Source organism: Pseudorasbora parva, chromosome 1, assembly GCF_024679245.1.
Source record: "Pseudorasbora parva isolate DD20220531a chromosome 1, ASM2467924v1, whole genome shotgun sequence".
NCBI classification, from domain to species: domain Eukaryota; kingdom Metazoa; phylum Chordata; class Actinopteri; order Cypriniformes; family Gobionidae; genus Pseudorasbora; species Pseudorasbora parva.
This window is the reverse complement of record NC_090172.1, coordinates 22,926,352-22,945,780: the sequence shown is the minus strand read 5'-3', so window position 1 is coordinate 22,945,780 and position 19,429 is coordinate 22,926,352. Positions and strand designations below refer to the sequence as shown.

Below are 19,429 nucleotides of genomic sequence, written 5' to 3'. Positions count from 1 at the left end.
TTGATCGATCAGGTCAGTGCACTTAGCTCTCTAAAGTGCTTGGGAGGTCAAATAATCAGCTTTTTTCTGACAGTAAATTCAGTGATGTGCTCAAGTAGCTTATGCTTCGCTTCCAGTGGTGCTCTTTTGAATGTGTCGAGTCATTCTGGCCCGTGTGTTTTTGTTTCCGTCACCCCCTCGGCTCAGGCCGGTATTCATGCTTTCACTATTGTCATGCTGCTGTTACTCATTCACTCACTCCCTTTCAAGATTTGCCTTCCTATCGGTCTCCCCCACCCTTTCTTTTTTTCATTTTTTTTCTCTGCCCCCATCTCAAGTCAAGTCATGGCACAGTTTATTGTTGTTCCTGCTTAAGAGGAAGAGAAGGAATGAAATGTTGTTTCTCTAGTGGCTCTGGTGCAAACTTTTGAAGGGCAAATGTTCATTTTTTTCCAGTATATTATCCTCCAAAATTCACCCTCATGTTGCTCCAAACCTGTATTACTTTCTGTAAAGTAGAATGCCCAGCCTATTTTTGTCAATAGTACCAAGGCAATGAAAGGCCACGTATTAGGTGTTTCTAGGTGTTTCTCCCTCCTATCTTCAAAGTCTTGATAAATTGTGGCATTTCTTTGTTGTTTAGATTCCAGTATAACTGTAATTCTTTTGTCTTTTAGGAGTTTAATAAATAATAAATCATCTTCTGCCCAAACATACTGTGCCGTCTTTAAAGAATGATTGACTTTTACATAAACCAGGTGGCCTGTAAATGGGGAAAAAATAGTTTCACTTGCAGTTTTGTGAAATTCCTTCTTCGAATATCCTGAAAAACCACCTCATGCGAGCATAAAAACATAATTTTTTAGTTTGATATATACAGGAATTTGTTAAATTTACGTGTTTCTATTGGGCGTATTTTCAGATTACAATTTCAATGTGCAATTTGAAGGTTAATGGAATCGCGGCTATAGAAAATTAGTAAGTCCGGTCAGAGCTGATAGCCTTCGACAAATCGACATATAACACAGTTCTGTTTAGCAGTCCCTGTCCTTTCTGATCCGGTTCCCATATTTTCCAAGTATTCTTAATCGGAATCCTTTCCAAAAGTCCACCCCATCTCTGTATGTCTCAAATTATTTGGTCCTTGTGGTCAATTCAAAACATTGTTGCAGATATGGGACAACTGTTTTAGGGCTGGGCGGTATATTGAGTTTGTACAATATATCGATACATTTTTAAGAGACGATACAGAATGAGGCGTTACCTTGTATATCGATAAAGTAGAAGTAGAAGTAGATTTATAGGAACGCATCTTAAAAATAGCAGAGTACGCAGAGTGAGCTGATGCAGGGGAAGTGCATGATATAATTTGTCCTCAGCATGACACAAGCTTTTTATTAAGGGCTTCAAAATAACTGGATATAGTTAGTCCATATAGTTCAAATCAGCTTGCCCTGTCAGAAGCTCTGAGAGATAGGCTACTTGTGCTGACTGACAAATAAATATTTGCGGTGTTTGAAATGTGGTGCTTTCCTCAGTGCATAACTTTACTCTACCTTTCTCCTTTTCTCAAACGTTAGAAAGTCCTGAAAATGTGTCCATTTTGCTGTCAGGAGAGGACGAGTTTTCTAAAAGTAAATATCCGCTAAACTTCAGGCTTCCGTGAACGAGCTCCGCCGCGCGCATGCACAGCAAACTGACGGAGCGCAATAGAATAGGAACGCGATAATTCGGACTAAATTAAACATGTTTCTAAAATATTTGTTGTTGGACAATAAATGTGCCATATGTAGAATTTTAGACCTGCAAGTAAGTAGCCTAAGTATATTTTTATGAAAGTGACCATTATAACGGGCCGGGGTAATGTATATAAATATAGGCTAATATGCTTTGTTTTATTTTCATTTTTAGTTTAGTTAATTTAAAAAGCAAAATTATTAATTTTGGTTTTAGATTGTAAACCCCCAATTTGCTTATAATATATGGCATAGCCTACATTACATTCACTGTATTTGTTTAATAGTATTCAATATCAACCTTATTTTATAGGACATTATTGAACAGGATGTGAAATAAAAGTATTATTAAAGTTTTTCTTTTTCATCCAAATAGCGGGATATATACAGCGTATCGCTATTCAATCAAAAAATACAGGGATATGATTTTTTTGGCCGTATCGCCCAGCCCTATGGTGTTTGAATGTGTTTGAAGTAGGGATGTGAGGAAATTTTCGGACAATTTTTTTTTCTTTTCGATTTATGGACATTTGACAACACCAGTAATACTGGTATCATCGGCAGGGACTTTTAAAACGCACTTTTTTATCGTTACAGTACACATAATTTCAATGAACAGTAACTTAAATTTCAGTGTTTTGCTCACACAAAGCTATCATAGCTACAGAAGGCTTGGAATTTTGTGTCATATTATTTTATAGTGTAGGCAAATGAGTAGCTTCTTCACAGAGACCATCTTCCTCTTCAACAGTTAAATTCCTCCCGTAGCCTCTCTTATTTCAATACTTCCATCATTTATTGCAATATTCAATTTACTTCTATTTATTCATAGCCTAGAAATCTAGACGCACACTAACAGCAGCAAATCTAATCTGCCACAAGTGTCGTCTAGCAACTCTCAATACACTTCTGAGCTGTAAACGCCAAACACTGGTCAGGCCAATCACATCGTGTATAGAGTCGGTGGGCGGGGCTTAACATAATGACGGCCGAGTTGCTCTTGCGTGCTTCTAGTAAACTCAGAAACTGGTAAACGACGGTCTTTCGAATCAGCTTTGACCGCGACTCTGGAAGACTTGGAGTTAAGCTTTTCTCTGAGAAAAGAACAAAGAACGTCACTGAAGAAGGGAAGATGTGTTCTGAGTTTTGCCGACCTGATACAGCAAAAGTTTAATCTTTCAACTAGCTCTGCTTCACCTTCTTTGCTCTGGTTGGTTGAAGCGCTATCCAATTGTGTGCAAGACAACCGTTTATCCCACCCCTTGGATTGAGCCCTGTCAATGGTGAGTTTCTAGACCAGACATCTTGATGTAGGTCTGGCTTGTCAGGCTAATTTATTCATGTTATCATGATACTGTAAATATGTAAAAAATCTGTAAATATTCAACCTAACTAGTTTTTATTCTTGTTTGGTATTTTTATTCTTTAATTTTAAAGGTGTCATTTTAGATTTCAGGCATATGTGCTCTCAATAGGCACTTTTGCCTAGCCGAACATCAGACTTCTACCCAATATTCAAAGTGGCATTACGTCATGGAAGTGTGGACTCTGAGGAAAAACACGAGGGCTTAGGGTGTCATTTGGGATATTGGGTTCCTTTTTGGAGCTTCACAGTAACCATTTGCTTTTGTTTGTTTGTATGGAAAAGAACACTCTATCAGTAGTCACTTTTAAACTAGACAGCTTTCTGTTTGCTCAACACGGTGAAACTATCTTGTACCAATTATTTGAAAATCACAGTTGCCCACATACCTGTTGAAATTCCTAGATTTCGACTGAACTCGCCTAAAGCCGGGTACACACTTTGCGATTTTATAATAGTCCTTTACGATTGTTTCTTGTCAGACTGTACGAACATGATCCCCTCTGTAAGTCATGTCACACTGTAAGATCTAAGTTGTCATTAAAGGTGTCATGAACTGGCTTTTTTTTTTTTTTTTAAAGTATACTGTTGTCTTGGGGCAACTAATGATGTTCGTGTTGTTTTAAAAAAAAAACATCATAACTCATAAGTAATAGGCTATTTTCTACACTGGTTTTTGAGGCTCTCTTCAAAACACTGGGTTTGAATAGCCATGACGCACTGAAGACTTGAAAGTAAATGCCCACAGATAGGATTGGATAAGATTTGTATATTTAATGAGCTTCTTGTACCCAGTCAGTTAAGTTCAATTGAGGGAGGGATTGTTTTGAAAGCGGCAACCGGAATGATTCTCATGAACATCTTTATCAAAAAAACCCAATGATTTATTTCTCATCCACCTGCGATTGATTGGACTATTATTTTTGTATTACTTGACCTGCCTGATCGGTGGATATAAGCGCTAACCACACACACACACACACACACACACACACGCACACATGCACACATGCGGACATACGCCCAGATCAAGAAAGGAATATTATTTCACTATTTGAGAATCACCGGTCTGCCGATGGGCTTACATTTTGGTAACCCGTCTGGAAAACTCACAGCCCCGGGACTACTATTCATATAAAAAAGACGTTTTACTCACATAAGTGTATTGCACCATTCCTTTCAGATCCAATATAGAAGGCACAACATTGTGTCTGCATATCCAACGCGGCCTGAGACTTGTTTACAAACGCTTACGCATTTAAATGCAGCAATTGTGAACACGCATACATGTCACCCCACGTGAGCTAGAACAGAAGTTTCACACATTCCTAATATTAGGATCCGAAGGAAGCTTATGTTCTTCTGTGTTCTTCCACAACCAGGAATAGCGAGGAGACAACTAGGAGAATCTTGCAATCTTCTTCGGCATGTTTGTTGCTGCTGGCTAGCGTGGATTAGGACAGCTCCATGAGTCGGTGGGCGGGGCTACTGAATTACACGTGCTTATTATTCTGTAGAGGCGTGTTTGGTCAGTTTTCTAGGCCTAGTGTCTATAAAAGCTGTTCTTTGACTAACGAGGAAGTTTTCAGCTCTGAAACTTACAGGATATTCTTATATTACCAAGACCTTTTATATAGCAAAAGCTCAAGGGAAAGGGTTTCTTAATTCACCACCCATTTAATGTCAGACTGTACAATAGTTGAGGGCACGCTAAAACAGACGCACACAAGAACTCGTCCAGGGTTTTATATCATCATAGGGCTGGACAATAATTCAATATCAATATATATCGCAATATAATTTTTTTCAATAACGGTGATATGATTTTTAAACACATTTCCGATATTTCGATATGACTGACGTTCAGGGCGCATGCCATCAGAAAGAGCAGAACACGATTGGCTTCTTGCGTGATGACGTAGGCCTACACCACGGACACGCAGCCAGTGCTCAGCAGTAGTAGGCTGATAGATCCAACGCGGCACGTTTTAGCTACAAAGAGAGTTTCCCTGACCGCAACACAAATGTGACTGAACGAGCTTCCACAAGTAAGGAGAAATAAATAGTTGATAAGAGAAGAAAGACTAACTTTCTTTAGTGGCGTGGAAGTGGTTCGTCTATCTAAAGCACTATTCGCACGGGATTAGTATTATCTAGGGACCTCTGTGATTTAGAAATGACTCCTCCACATCTGAGTTTTGCGTGGCGCATTCGCACGGGATAAGCAAAGCCTGTGATGTTACTCGAATTTACTGACTTCTCCCGGATATGATGTTCGTTATAGATAGGCAGCTGTATGAAATCATAAACAGGCATCGATATCGTTTTGATTATTTTACAGTAGCCTAATAAATAAATATAATTTCGTTCAGTTAGCGAACAGACGCCATGAACTGAGCTGTGACCAGCGGCAGGAATCAGATTTCATTTATCACGAGTAGGAAGCTGACAATATAGCCTACGGCGGAAGATTCAGTTTCAAAACTAAATGTAAAAGCGCCTATTTAAACAAGATTGTCATTGTACTATACTGTTCTGTTATGTTTTTCATTCAGAACAGTATTGATGTTAATATTAAACACACCATTCAATCAGATTTCTCTCAAATTGATACTCATTCTAAAGTGAAAGTATAATCCGTGCGGGCGCGGCTGCACGGGAATTAACGGTGCGCATTATGAATGCAGACTTAATTCTTCGTGAAATATAAAGATAGAAATGCTCACAGGGAGAAAAAAAGCTTGCAAAAAGTATATACAATCCGCCTAATCCTGGCCAAATCACAGAGATGTCGATTCGCACGGGACTAATGTTATCACAGAACCTCGGTGTTCGGCGAAATATGGTAGGCTAATTTGCGGGGGAATTTTTACTTTACAAATTACAGACATGGCTGATTCGCACGGGATTAAGATCACATACATTCTCTGCAATTATTACAAATCACCAGAGGTCCCCAGATAATACGAATCCCGTGCGAATGGGGCTGATATTAAACTTGTGCCGGAGAGGTGCCGACTAGGGGTGTAACAATACATCGACATAGATGCATCAATCTAATGTCTAACAATACGATGCCAAGCGTTACAAATAATCCATGTAGACTATTTATGTAAGAGGCAAGTGGCACATTTGTTTTAATACTTTCCACATTTGCACACAATGTCATGTATTAACACCAATGCGTTCATTCTCGTTTAAATTACCTTTCATCATTTTCTCCTGTTTAAAGCCTTGCAAAAAGCAGCGTGCACTCATCTCAAACAGAGCACAAATAGGCCACTGAATTGAGTCTTATTTTATTTATTTTTTTGTGCATCAGTAGATAAAGGTATAGTTTTGCATAAAAGGAGAATATAGCGCTATGAATCGTTCTTCACTGAAATTTAAAACTTAAAAGAAAATGCTCAATAAACTGCGTCTGCAAAGTGAGAGTCTTGTTTATTTGATGGTGATTTCACATTTCTTGTTCGTATAAAGGCTAAATACAAATAAAAGGTGAACATTAATTTATTTGTACCGTTTTTATTTCTAAAATATTATATAGTTTTATAGGAGGAGGTTTCATAGACTTGGCAAATTAATTTGTCAGAAGTTTGTAGGTACAGAAATCCTTTGTGGCAGTTCTTGGTAGTTTTTCTAAAGCTCTTATATAGTTCATATCGATATCGAAATTATATCGTATCGACCAAAATTAAGAAATATATCGTGATATAAATTTTGGCCATATCGTCCAGCCCTATATCATCAATGAATGTGCACTCGGTGACAGTGGGCTGTATTATACACAAGATTGAAATGGTGGCTACAAATAAATCTTTAGTGTTTATTTTGGTCATAGTTTTGAAAAACATAGAAAAAGTGTAGTCTTGAAAAACGAAGAAAATTTGACGATTTTGGTAGAAGTCTTACTGCAGGATTGTGCACCAAATTTTCTGACGCTGCCAGAATTTCGTCTGAGGTCAAATTTGATCGCAGCGGTCATTAATCGGCTGCCGGCGATCACGTCAAACAAGTGATCAAAGACTTTAGATTTTATGCATAATATGATACAAATGTATTTTTGTGAGTTTGGGGTGGGAACATTTGTTTTGTCCGACCAATGGAAGACAGTGGGAGTGTTCGGGAAAACCTGTTTAGAAAGTGGTGCAGACATGACAGGCTTCTCCTTTAAGACAAGGCAGACATTAACAATAAATATAAATGCAGCATTACATGTTTTGTTCGGATAAAAGTGAGTCAGTGCCTGACACATCAGGTCTAGTCAGTGTGTTGAAACACACAGCTTCATGTTTCAGTTAATTTCAGGGATTACTATGTTCCTGGCAGCAGGTACGAAGAGAAAAATCTTAGCTTGGCATTCTCACAGAGACCTTCAAACAACACACCTCAACTGTTGTAGTAGTCATGTGGTTATCAAATGTTATATAGAGCTTACACATAGCTTACAGTATAATTAGGCCTAGTTTGTGTTGCTTTTTTGTAAATGTGTGTCTAAAACGAACTGTACGGGAGTCTGTTGTTATCCTGCAGGCTAATCGGCATAATCTCCTTCTAGGGCTAAAGGAGGAGTGGAGGGTGTGTATGTGTGTGTGTTGATTAACACTCTCTCACACACAGCAGATGCAAAAGCAGCTTCAGTTACACCAAAGAGACGCTAGCAGGCAGAACAACGCTCAGATTCCTCAGAGAGCCAGTTAGAGGAGGGGGTCTGTAGACCAACTGCCTCCCTTAAGAAGCCTCTTCATCACACACCCACACGCACGCACAGATATTTAGAATGAGACCTTCAGGACATAATTGAAATACAGTCCTGCTTATTAGCGGGGGACTTTTGGCATGCTATAATAATGATTTGAACATGTCATTGAGGCTGGGCGCAGCTGGAGACCTCACGCAGGAGGTGTTCGCGAACCCCTTTGGAGAATGCGATACGTCTAGGCGACTATTTCCAGGAACACAAAGTAAACATGACCAGAACAGAAATAAAAGCATTGCTACTCAAATCGAAGTTCTTTTAAAAGATGAAGTGTGTGATTTCTCTGCCACTAGATGAAATTGCCATTGGTGGAGCCTGAAGTTGTCGGATTACTCAAGCAAACACATTTATAGTATAAATAAACCCGAAAGACCTTATGAACTTGAACATGTGCAACCAAGATATGTTAACTGACTTATTATTATTAATGCGTGATGTCATATTATCCTATACACCAATTAAATGTTTAATGAAATGCTTCATTATAATTAATGAGAGCTATTATCATAATCTCCTCATAGAGTGATTATGGACATATTGTTGATGTCATTCGTGTATTCTGACTCATACTTATCATCTTTCTCCATGATGTGGGCACACTGGTATTTCTCTCATTCTCTACCATGTTAGGCTGGTGTGAGTACAAAGCAGTGCAGGGGATTGTGGGAAATGTGGGCTGCCCTGGGGAATCTTTAATTCCCACTGGGAATGGGGAGGCGGGAAATGCTTCCTTGCCAAATAAAAACAGCTGAACAAAAGATTTGGAGAAGGAGAGCATATTGGACAATTGGACAGTACAGGGAAGAAGAGAAAAAACGTGCACACTCTCACACACACACTTCCACACGCTATTGTTCTCATATAGTGCGAAAGTAAATCTGTTTTTTTAAAGATCATCAGGAGGGTTATGGAGAATTGAATCTGAAAGGATTGAAATTTCACTGTACCTGTGTGCATTTAACACTACTGTACGGTGAAAACATTACACTCTAACATTCATTTAGCCTTAATATCAGTGTTTTGGTTGTTTCTTCTGACGGGTTTGTCTCTCTAGTGACATGGACTTAAACTCACATTCACACACCCTGTTCTAAGCTTCCTCGGCCCTGTAATTAAAATCCTCCTCTCTCCAGAAATACATCCTGACCCTACGACCAGCGCCACTGAGGGAGTGTGTTTCACGTTTATCTGGCGAGAGCAACTTCTGTCTGGAATGAAAATATGAAAGGGAATTTGAATAGTCTGTGCTATATTCAGACAAAACACTCACATCCTCAATTGCTATCAAAAACTTGGGCAAAATCTGAATTCCTATAAAAAAAATATCTTTGTTCGCTTTGGGAAACATCAACTGTTTTCATGTTTCCTGTCATAAACAAAGCTATGTATATCTAGACAATAGATGCGTGCCTGTTGCTTAGGATGCATCTATAGTCTGACCATTGCCATTGATTGCGACTCAAACAGAACTTAAAGACAAAGGAAGTTCCATAATCGGCAAGACCTCCTCTACTACAGTTTTTCCCTTTTGATTTTGGCCTAAAAAAAACTGTCAAGTACTTGTCTGGCTTATATTTCACAGCAAGATCAAAATAAATACGAAAATGAAATAGATAAATATATTTGCTGTTTTTTGGGACCATCGTTTTCATAAATTTCTTTATGACAAATCTCATTACCATAATGCAAATAAACATTCATTCTCAATGACTGTAACATGGAAAAATGTGTTATTTACTTAAAAGTTTTTATTTTTCGTAGATTTTTGCTGATTTTAATTTGCGTTTAGACTAAAGAAAAATCATAATATTACTGTAATAAAGTAAGAAATGAATAGTAATACTGAGTAAACTTTAAATAATAAACTTTGAGAATTTGAGAATTATTTGATATGATAAAATGATTAAAAAACAAAAAAATGTAACTGAGATGTCCAAAGATTTTGGAAAATAAGAATTTAGGGAGGAAATGTGCTAAATTATCATGGTAATAATACTAAGGGGAATTTCCCCCCCTTTTGATTGAATTCAATTTCTACAGTTTATTACATCATGTCCTCTGAGGTTTACCTCTTCATTGTTATCATTTGTGTTTTCGTTTGTAAGCAGTATTCTGTGTTTGTCTCTAGAGGCTGTGTCTGTGGTTGGTCATTCATTTATTCTGTGCTGACTGTGATTCGTGGTTCTCTGTCTCAGATCTGTCAAAGAACCGGCTCTGTGAAGTGTCAGAGGAGGTGTGTCAGTTTGTCTCTCTGGAGACGCTCAGCCTGTACCACAACTGTGTGCGATCCCTCACGCCCAGCCTGTGCCAGCTGCAAGCCCTCACCTACCTCAACCTCAGGTATACACACACACCCCATCCCACATACAGGGCTGGTCTAAATACCTACACTTCGGTCTTGGCGGTCTTGGCCACTGCGGTCTTGGCCACTTGAAAGCACTTGTAGACTGTCCCATGCCTTAAAAATGCAGTGTATTAAACGCACACTAAACCCACCCTATCTTGAACATTGCTTCGGAGCATCATCATTATGTTCTGGAACTCGCATGCTCAAAAATCGCAGAGAAAAAAATTCCACTGTAAGTTTAATTCGATTTTTCATATAATTTGGTTAGAAAAACATGGTTACACATTTTAATGGTGCAAAGATTAGTAGGTTATGTGTATTTTGTACAACATTTGTAACTGTGTTCTATCACTTAAAGGTGCACTATGCAACTTTCCGTCCACTAGAGAGCCCCTATCCAAAACAAAGACGTAGTTTGATGACGCCAAGTGTGAGCGCAGCATCTTGGGACATGTGGTCTTCACCTCACAGCCAGTGGAAAATAGGACTCGGGAGAAATCGTATTGATGGATGTGGTTATTAACGTTACTGTAGTATGAAGCAGAGCAGGACCGAGTGTTGTAGAGCTGAGCACGGCCGCTGGAGCGATTGTTACACAAACACCCGCCTCGCAAACACCGGGACTTTTATTATGAACGGGACGGGACACAGCCGCCGGGAGCACACACTATTTCCGCTTTTCCGGTCATGAGTAGAAGGTACATGACAGGCAACTCGCTCAAACGCTATGCTGACACGTCCCGGGTCCTTGGTTAAAATAGCAATTTTCTCACAATTTACAAATAGTTGGAAACATTTGGTATATTTTAATTACTCAACTAAACAAAATATATAACACTGGCCTAGTGGTTTTTGGATATTTTACTGCACAAATACTACATAGTGCATCTTTAATAAAAATAAATAAAGCACTACAATTTTTTAATAGTGTCTTCTGTTATATAGGGACAAATGAACAGACATTTAGAAGTTTATAAAGTTAACGCTGTAAACACTTTTTTTTGCAACACTAAAAGTGTGTCCCATCAGGTAATCAAATGTTCTACACACACTTGTGGTTTTCGCCTATTTGAACTCTCGGGCCAAATACAGGAAATGCGTCATATAAGTAGACAAGTGGCCAAGAGACCGCAAGTGTGGATATTTGGACAGGCCCTCAGGCTCAGTGTCAGGGGTATCTACACCATCTCCAGTGTACAGCTTACCTGAACCAGAGCGAAATACTTCTAAATACTTTTTATTGTCTTTTTTCTTGGAAAGAGTTGAATTCTTCAGTGATGGGTGCATTAAACGAATCATAAGTGACAGTAACACATTTAAAATGTTACAAACTTTCTTTTGAGCTTATAAATTACATTAAAACAAACACATTTTTAAAAGAAAAACATTTTTTTACATTGAACTTCCTGTAAAAAAAAAACAATTTTCCTGGTTACCACAAAAATATTTAGCAGCACAACTGTTTTCAACAATGATAATAAGAAATGTTTCTTAAGAATAGGAACCAAATTATTATATTAGAATGATTTCTGAAGGCTCATGTGACACTGAAGACTAGAGTAATGATCGCTGAACATTCAGCTTTGCCATCACAGGGATATAAAAGATTAAAAGAGAAAGTAGTTATTTTGAATTGCAATACAATTTCACAATATTATTGTTTTTACTGTATTTTTTGATAATAAAATGCAGCCTTGGTGAGCATAAGAAGCCTCTTACAATAACATCATGTCCTGAATGAAATTCCAGCCTCTTTGTGGCTAAAGATATTGGAAGGATTGCATACACAGTGAATCTGTCAGTGTCAGTGTTTTGTACTGGTGTTAGATTGCATTCATTTAACTCTCTCTGTCTCTGTCTCTGTCTCTGTCTCTCTCTGTGTGTGTGTGTGTGTGTGTGTGTGTGTGTGTGTGTGTGTGTGTGTGTGTGTGTGTGTGTGTGTGTGTGTGTGTGTGTGTGTGTGTGTGTGTGTGTGTGTGTGTGTGTGTGTGTGTGTGTGTGTGTGTGTGTGTGTGTGTGTGTGTGTGTGTGTGTGTGTGTGTGTGTGTGGTGCAGTCGTAACCAGCTGTCCAGTCTACCGCCATCTGTATGTCAGCTCCCTCTTCTGCGTGTGCTCATCGTCAGCAACAACAAGTTATCAGTTCTACCGGCCTCTATACACACACTCACACACCTGCGGCAACTGGTAAGTAGAACACACACACACACACACACACACCTACACACACACAGACAGGTTCATGTTTGTTTTAATTATATTAGTGAAGGCATATCATAGATACTGTGGTTTTCACATAAACTGGTTGATCTCAAACAAAACATGATTTATGAACCTTTCAGTGAGGAACATGTCAGATGTCCTCACGAGTGAGTCATTTTCTAGTATAGTTAAATCTTGATAAAAGCAATCACACAGATGCAGTAGTTAATGGCAGTCTCTACTAGGGCTGGGGGAAAAAATCGATTCACCTAACTCAAATTTTTTTTTTACATTTCAGAATCAATATACATTCATATTAAATTGCTTTAAGTCCTTCAAGTCCTTGCTTATAGAGGCAAAGGGAAGTTTACCTCTTTTTTCAGCAGGGGTGGGCGATGTGTGTTGTATTGGTGAGAATTACATGCCCCCATATCTTGCTAGTGGACACAAGAAAGTGAAAAATTGCTGATGAATCACCATCATGTATTAGTGTATCATTCAACTTTTCCCCTTTGTCTAGAGTTAAAAAGCAAACAAAATCGCAATACATAGCAAAATCGAATCACTATACGTGTTGAATATTCTTAATACACAATAAAAAAATCACTGCACCCAAGTATCTAAGTGTTATTATGATGTTAATAAATCTGGAGACAGGTCTATTGTACCAGGCCAGCCCTAGTCTCTACATATGTGACAAGTTTGGTGTGAAGGTTCTCAGCACTGGGGCTCTAGCAGTGTTTCCTATATATATTAATGTATTTGATCGGAATTAATTATTACTTTTTAACTGACAGATTTGGGGTCAGTAATGTATTATATTGTTTTTGAAAGAAGTCTCTAATGCTCTTAGAGACTTCCTTTTTTTGTTTTTTTTTAAATACAGTAAAAACAGTACTATTGTGAAATATTAACATTATCATATCAATATATCATTATTTCTTTAAATAAATGTTTTTTATTGCAATACATTTTAATGTATTTATTCCTGTGATCATTAGTCATACTTCAGAAATTATTCTAATACGATGGTCCAGTGATCAAGAAACATATAATCAGTGTGGAAAACCATTGTTCTGCTAATTATTTTTGTGTAAATCGTGATACGTTTTTTCCCCGCAGATTCTTTGAATTCTCTCAAACTAAGCGTTTGAAAAAGAAATCTTTTGTAACCTTAGGATTGTCTTTACTCTCACTTTTTAATAATTTAGTGCATCTTTGTTGAAGTATTAAATGCTTACGTATTGTCCCACTAGCAATTAAATGCAATGAGCACACAATATTCAGTCCCTTTTTGTTAAATCATTTCTTCATTTCTTTTTATCTGTCTCTTCCTCTCACTATGTAACCCCATCAGGATGTGAGCTGTAATGAGCTACAGTCGCTTCCTGTTGAACTCGGCCAGTTAGAATGTTTAAGGGATTTAAATCTGAGAAGAAACCAGCTTACGACTTTACCAGAAGGTCAGTATCCCTAACTAAACGCTAATAACGCATGTTTTATAACTTCAGTTAACATTAGGAAATATTGCGTAAAGCAATAGTGTAGTACCTTGAGTGGTGACAGAGTATGTGAATGTCATTGAGTTAGATAAATGATCAACCCAGTGGCATTTATTTTGCAGTATTGTGACACTTTCTGGTTGTCAAACATCAGTGAAACATTTTCTTAGTAAATGTGATGAACTCCACCTGTGATAGGACACGTGTGAACTTTAGGAGAACTGATTTCATACAACCTCTAAACACTGCTATACTACAATAAATACCTCAGAAGAGTGACGTTAGTTTTGAGTTGTCATGTATATTTGTTCGGTTGATTCGTGACAAAATTTGTTTTGGAACGGCTGTATATATTCGATTGCCTCATCTAGTTGAATCTTCCTTTATCTCAGAGTTTTCAGAGTTGCCCCTCGTCCGGTTGGATGTGTCGTGCAACCGGATATCTCACGTGCCTGTGTGCTACCGTCATCTGCGGCACCTCCAAAGCATCATCCTTGACAACAATCCCCTCCAGATGCCCCCTGCCCAGATCTGCTCCAAAGGAAAGTTCCACATCTTTAAATATCTGAACATGGAGGCCTGCAAAAGGACTCAGGACCAGTTTGAGAAAGCTCTGCGGCCCACCGCCTTCAACAGCTGGTGAGAGATCATCAAGGACGTGTTGAAAAGCTTTAATCGGCTGTTTCAGTGAAGATGCTACTCATGCTTCTGCTAATGTGTGTGTGGTCTCTGCAGTCTGGATCAGGACCTGTTCCCCGGTCAGTATGGCGGACTGGATTCTGGCTTTAACAGTGTTGACAGTGGCAGCAAAAGATGGTCAGGAAATGAGGTATAAAGAGAGCTGTGAATTTAAGCACTAATGCACCGTTTGGACTATGGTTGCTAAAGGCTTATCGAGAGTAATTTCATTGGATGATGCAAGCGGCTGTGTGTGTGCATCTGTGTTGTTTCACTTTAGTCTGCTGATGATTTCTCGGAACGTTCATTGCGATTGACGGACATTTCCCGTGAACACACAAATTTTCAAGAGGAAGAGGAGAGAGAGCCGTTACTAGATACACCCAAAGGTAAAGGTAAAGGAATCTTTAGATTACTAGTTTTTAACCGGGGGTGGGATCCAATAGGGGGCTAAAATAAGAACCACTAAATATAAGACAAAACAAGTTTTAAAGTGAAATCTATTAAAAATCTAAATATTTCTCATACTGTTTGGTATGTAATGAACTAGGATTCTTACAGTCTTGGAATACCTGGATATATGAGGAGGCCTAGTTTTAAAAGTGGCATTTCAAGACCTGTAAAAGTAGTTTAAATTCTAGATCTTGGTTGGCTGTGATTTAAATGCTTCTATAATTCTTGGTTTTCTCTGTAGTGAATGGAGAGCTTGAGCAAGTGGATTTCATAGACAACAGCGCAATGGAGGAAGAGGAGGAGCGAACTGAGTCCCCTCAGGTCAGGAGGACTTACTGCAGCTACAGAATCAGTACACTGAACATTAAAGGGCCAGGTTTACTAAACCGGGCAAATTAGCGTGAGAACGCAATTCCATTAAAGCACAGATGGGAGTGGGAAGTTATGCGTGTGATCTACTGATGACATGCAAATTAATGAACACAGACACAGCCGGATCATTTCCATAATGACTACCGCCATCTACTCAGTTAGCATCTGGTTTAAGACGGGGGATTTTGGGCAGTAAACAATGGCGCAAACACCCGTAGACAGGCACTAATCTCACCTTGCATGATTCATTTTAATACTCTCCTCCCATAAATTTTGCATCTGAAAGGGAAACTGCTACAAATGCATATACAATAAGGTCAGTTGCAAAAATAACTTAAGTAAATCCTGAAAGTAGTTTTGTAACGCTAAAAGAGGTTAGGCAAGCTGTTAGTATATCTGGCTCTAAAGGTGCACTTTGTGTTTTTGGCCCAAACGGGACCCTACGATAGCCTGGCTCTGTCCTCCCACATACTTCCTCTCAATTTTCCTTCAGTACTCTATATGGGATTGCCAGTTTGAGATGTCATACGTCATGAACAAGCGTTAGCAATTGGTTATGGCAGATCCAGAGTGGCTCTGGGCAGATCTAATAGTTTTAAACGTCAACAGAGTACCCGCCTTCAAGGAACGCTTATCAATGGAGAGTGGCCATACTCTCTGTACAAATGAAGAGTCTGGTAGGTCCAGGCTAACCCTACGATGTGCTGCCTGGAAAGATCTTGGAAGTTAAAGATCTATACTGACGACTATTGGCAGCAAACAATAGTTTCTTAGTAGTCTATTACTGATGTCAATAGCTACATTTGCAAGCAGCCTAGTAATCTGTAAAACTTAATATTTTGCTCAATTAGAACAAAAAACACCTCAGTCTCAGCAATTAAGATGGTGTGTGAGAGACTAGATGGATTAAAAGTAAGAAGCAATAACTTATTCAAACCAGTTTTTGAGGAAATGAAAGTTGCAGGAGTATTTCAACCCGACAACAGCGCTAGAACAGATTGTTGTTGCTATGGTAATGTTGACACTAATCTACCATTTACATATGCACACCTACAGAGATATTTTAGATAACTTATAGTTTAGGGTATATATAAACAGTAAATTTGGGTTGTATTTGAATTAATGAAAATCTGTAAATATACTTGAGTTCTTGTAGAAATACCACGTTTGCAATCATATTTGTTATCTGTGATTTAATAAATTCCACAACTAAAAGTAACTGATGAAGTGAGAAATATTCAACTAATCATGTAATGTTTTTGTGCTGTCAACTTCACTATTAATTTCTTTAGGGTTAAAACTGCTTTACATGGGAAAAATAACTTTTTGCACCTTTAAAGGGTTAGTTCACACTATGAATGAAAATTAGCCAATCATTTTCTCACCCTCAAGCCATCTTAGGTGTATAGCCAGGACATTATCTAATATAACTCTGATTGTATTCATCTGAAGTAAGAATGTCATATACACCTAGGATGGCTTGAGGGTGAGAAAATCATGGGGTAATTTAAATTTGTGGGTGTTCCTTTAAGTTAACTAACACTTCCTTTTATAATCTTAAAGGGATAGTTCACTTTAAAATGAAAATTCTTTCAAACCTGTATGAGTTTCTTTCTTCAGCTGAACACAAGGGAAGATATTTTGAAGAATGTCAGTAACCAAACATTTAACTAGAGCCGTTGACTTCCATAGTATTTTTTTTTCCTACTATGGAAGTCAATGGCTTGGTTACTGACATTCTTCAAAAAATCTCCCCTTGTGTTCAGCTGAAGAAAGAAACTAATACTTGAGGGTGAGTAAAGGATGACATCATTTTCATTTTAAAGTGAACTATCCCTTTAACTACTACATTTTTATATATATTTTCTGACATGTGCACTGCCATTTGAAAGTTTGGGGTCAGCAATAAAGATTTTAATGATTTTGAAAGAAATCTCTTATGATCACCAAGGCGGCATTTATTTGATCAAAAACGCAGTAAAAGCAGTAATATTTAAAACGACTATTTTCTATTTCAGAAAGCCATTTTAAAATGACTATTTTCTATTTCATTCTGACATGCTGATTTGGTTCTCAATGAACATTTCTTATTATTATCAATGTTTCAAACAATTTTCTTTTCATATTCCTTGATAAGTAGAATGTTCAAAAGCACACCATTTATTTGAAATGATTAATAACATTATAAATGTTAGCCCTTTTGAGCTTTAATGTAGAATGAATACAGTAAAATAATGTTAATATAATGTCATATTTAAATGCAATCCCCTCTCTCCATGACAGGAAAAGAGTGACAGTACCAGCAGCACATCGTCCCAGAGCCCTGATTCTACAGGCAGCAGGTGAGGGCTTATGCACATGTGCAGATCTCAAATATAAAATACATACATTGCTCACAAATCCTATTATTATTCAAATGGAAGCTGTACTCTACGGGCCCCACAGAACTGTCAGAAATAGGAATTTGTTTGCATCTGAGCCATGTCAAAATAATCCAGTTTGTGTAATTCGATGTAAACGCTCACTGGCTTATCTGACCAGCCTATTAGGTGACTGATATTGGAACTTTTAGACCTATAGACACAAGATACTGATCTGTGCTCAAGTGCGGTGTCAGGTTAGCTTACTCAGTTTCTTTTTGTTAGACACATTTATTTTTCAAACATGTCAAATAGATTCGGCTTGATCTGGATCAGACATTTTAACAATCTGTCAAGCAGATGGCATATTTTCAGTGAAAATTTTGTCTTGAATATTTTTGTCATAGATCTGCTCTCACTTTTGGCTATGGAGAAACATTAGTCATGTAGACATACTGCATTCAAACTAGACAATGCTAAATAAACTGAGAGGGTGAGGAAATACAAAGAGTGCACAAATTTGAATGTATTTGAATACAGCTGGTAAGGATGATTTCTCATGCTATGTAACATGTGGGACGGGCATGATAAATGGAGGAAAGGGAGACACTGTACTGTCTCATGGCAGCAGGCCGGAAAATTTCCAGTTCCAGTTAGAGCGGGGAATAAGCCAACGACCAAAGGTGCTCCAAACCAGAGAAGATGTGCTGAGTTGTTCATTGTGGAGACCAAAATGCGACGGTAGAATAGAGAAGCTGACAGTCAGCATTACTGACTGTTTCAGTGTGATTTGAAGGTCACAGTGACATCCTTCAGTTGATTATAATAGATGCTCAAATAGTTACCATGAAACACAGAGTCTCTTAATTAAAGTGTGCTGGATCCCTCCTCCACTGTGATTACACAAGGTCAATCCGTGAGGGAGTGCTGGGAAAAGTCAACAGTGAATTTCCTCCCACAGTTTCATACTGAGTATGTTACTGTCATAGTTACTCAGTAAACTAGTCTGCTTTATTCAATGTTTAAAACAGCAGCAAAATTAATAGTACAAGGTAATAAAATCTAAAAAAAAGATGTTTCTTCCATCCTTTTAGGGCTGTGCGTTTATATCGGGTGTATGATCTGGTGTTTCAGTGTCTTAGAGCGGCTTGATTCACTCGATTGAACAAATGCTGCTCCACACAAACTCCTGTGCGAACTGTGCTGCGATTTTGAGTCACTTGTTGGTAACACGCATTTTGGGAACGTTATGTGTGCAATGCCACCCATTTCACTACATTTCTAATGAGAAGTTCTTGTAAACCTGTTGTCAACAAAGGAGAAGCTTTAAAATCTCCCTGCAAAAAAAAAACCTCGAGGTTTTAACATTAGAAAATGACAAAATGACATCATAACTATTAGTATTGTACATTTTACAGTGCAGTATTTTGTATTATTGTTACTAAAATATATTGTTTTGTTTAGTACTTTTGTTAAATAATTATCACAATAATAATCATGATAATAATTTTATCATCATATTGAAATGTGCCCTATGTTCTTTAAATGTGTAGACATTATTAGTGCTGTTTGCTAAAGGCTGGAATACACTAAATGACATTTGGCCATCTGGAGGAGTCGGCACTAGATGCTGAAAGCCAGAGCCAATCTGAAGATTTTGTGCAGTCGGAGTTGATAGAT

The 19,429-nt window shown here is 38.0% G+C and overlaps 1 protein-coding gene across 3 annotated transcripts in view; it reads left to right on the top strand.

Annotated features, from left to right (window-relative positions):
- lrch4 (leucine-rich repeats and calponin homology (CH) domain containing 4) overlaps positions 1-19,429 on the top strand; it is a 61,018-nt gene that overhangs the window by 21,232 nt on the left and 20,357 nt on the right. For 2 of the 3 annotated variants that reach the window (XM_067436515.1, XM_067436369.1), the window contains exons 2-9: positions 10,033-10,177; positions 12,240-12,369; positions 13,742-13,847; positions 14,279-14,525; positions 14,622-14,715; positions 14,845-14,959; positions 15,259-15,338; positions 17,673-17,731. In XM_067436515.1, coding sequence (XP_067292616.1) covers positions 10,033-10,177; positions 12,240-12,369; positions 13,742-13,847; positions 14,279-14,525; positions 14,622-14,715; positions 14,845-14,959; positions 15,259-15,338; positions 17,673-17,731 — 976 coding nt within the window. The remainder of the gene's footprint in view (positions 1-10,032; positions 10,178-12,239; positions 12,370-13,741; positions 13,848-14,278; positions 14,526-14,621; positions 14,716-14,844; positions 14,960-15,258; positions 15,339-17,672; positions 17,732-19,429) is intronic. The other variant, XM_067436441.1, reaches the window with a different exon arrangement.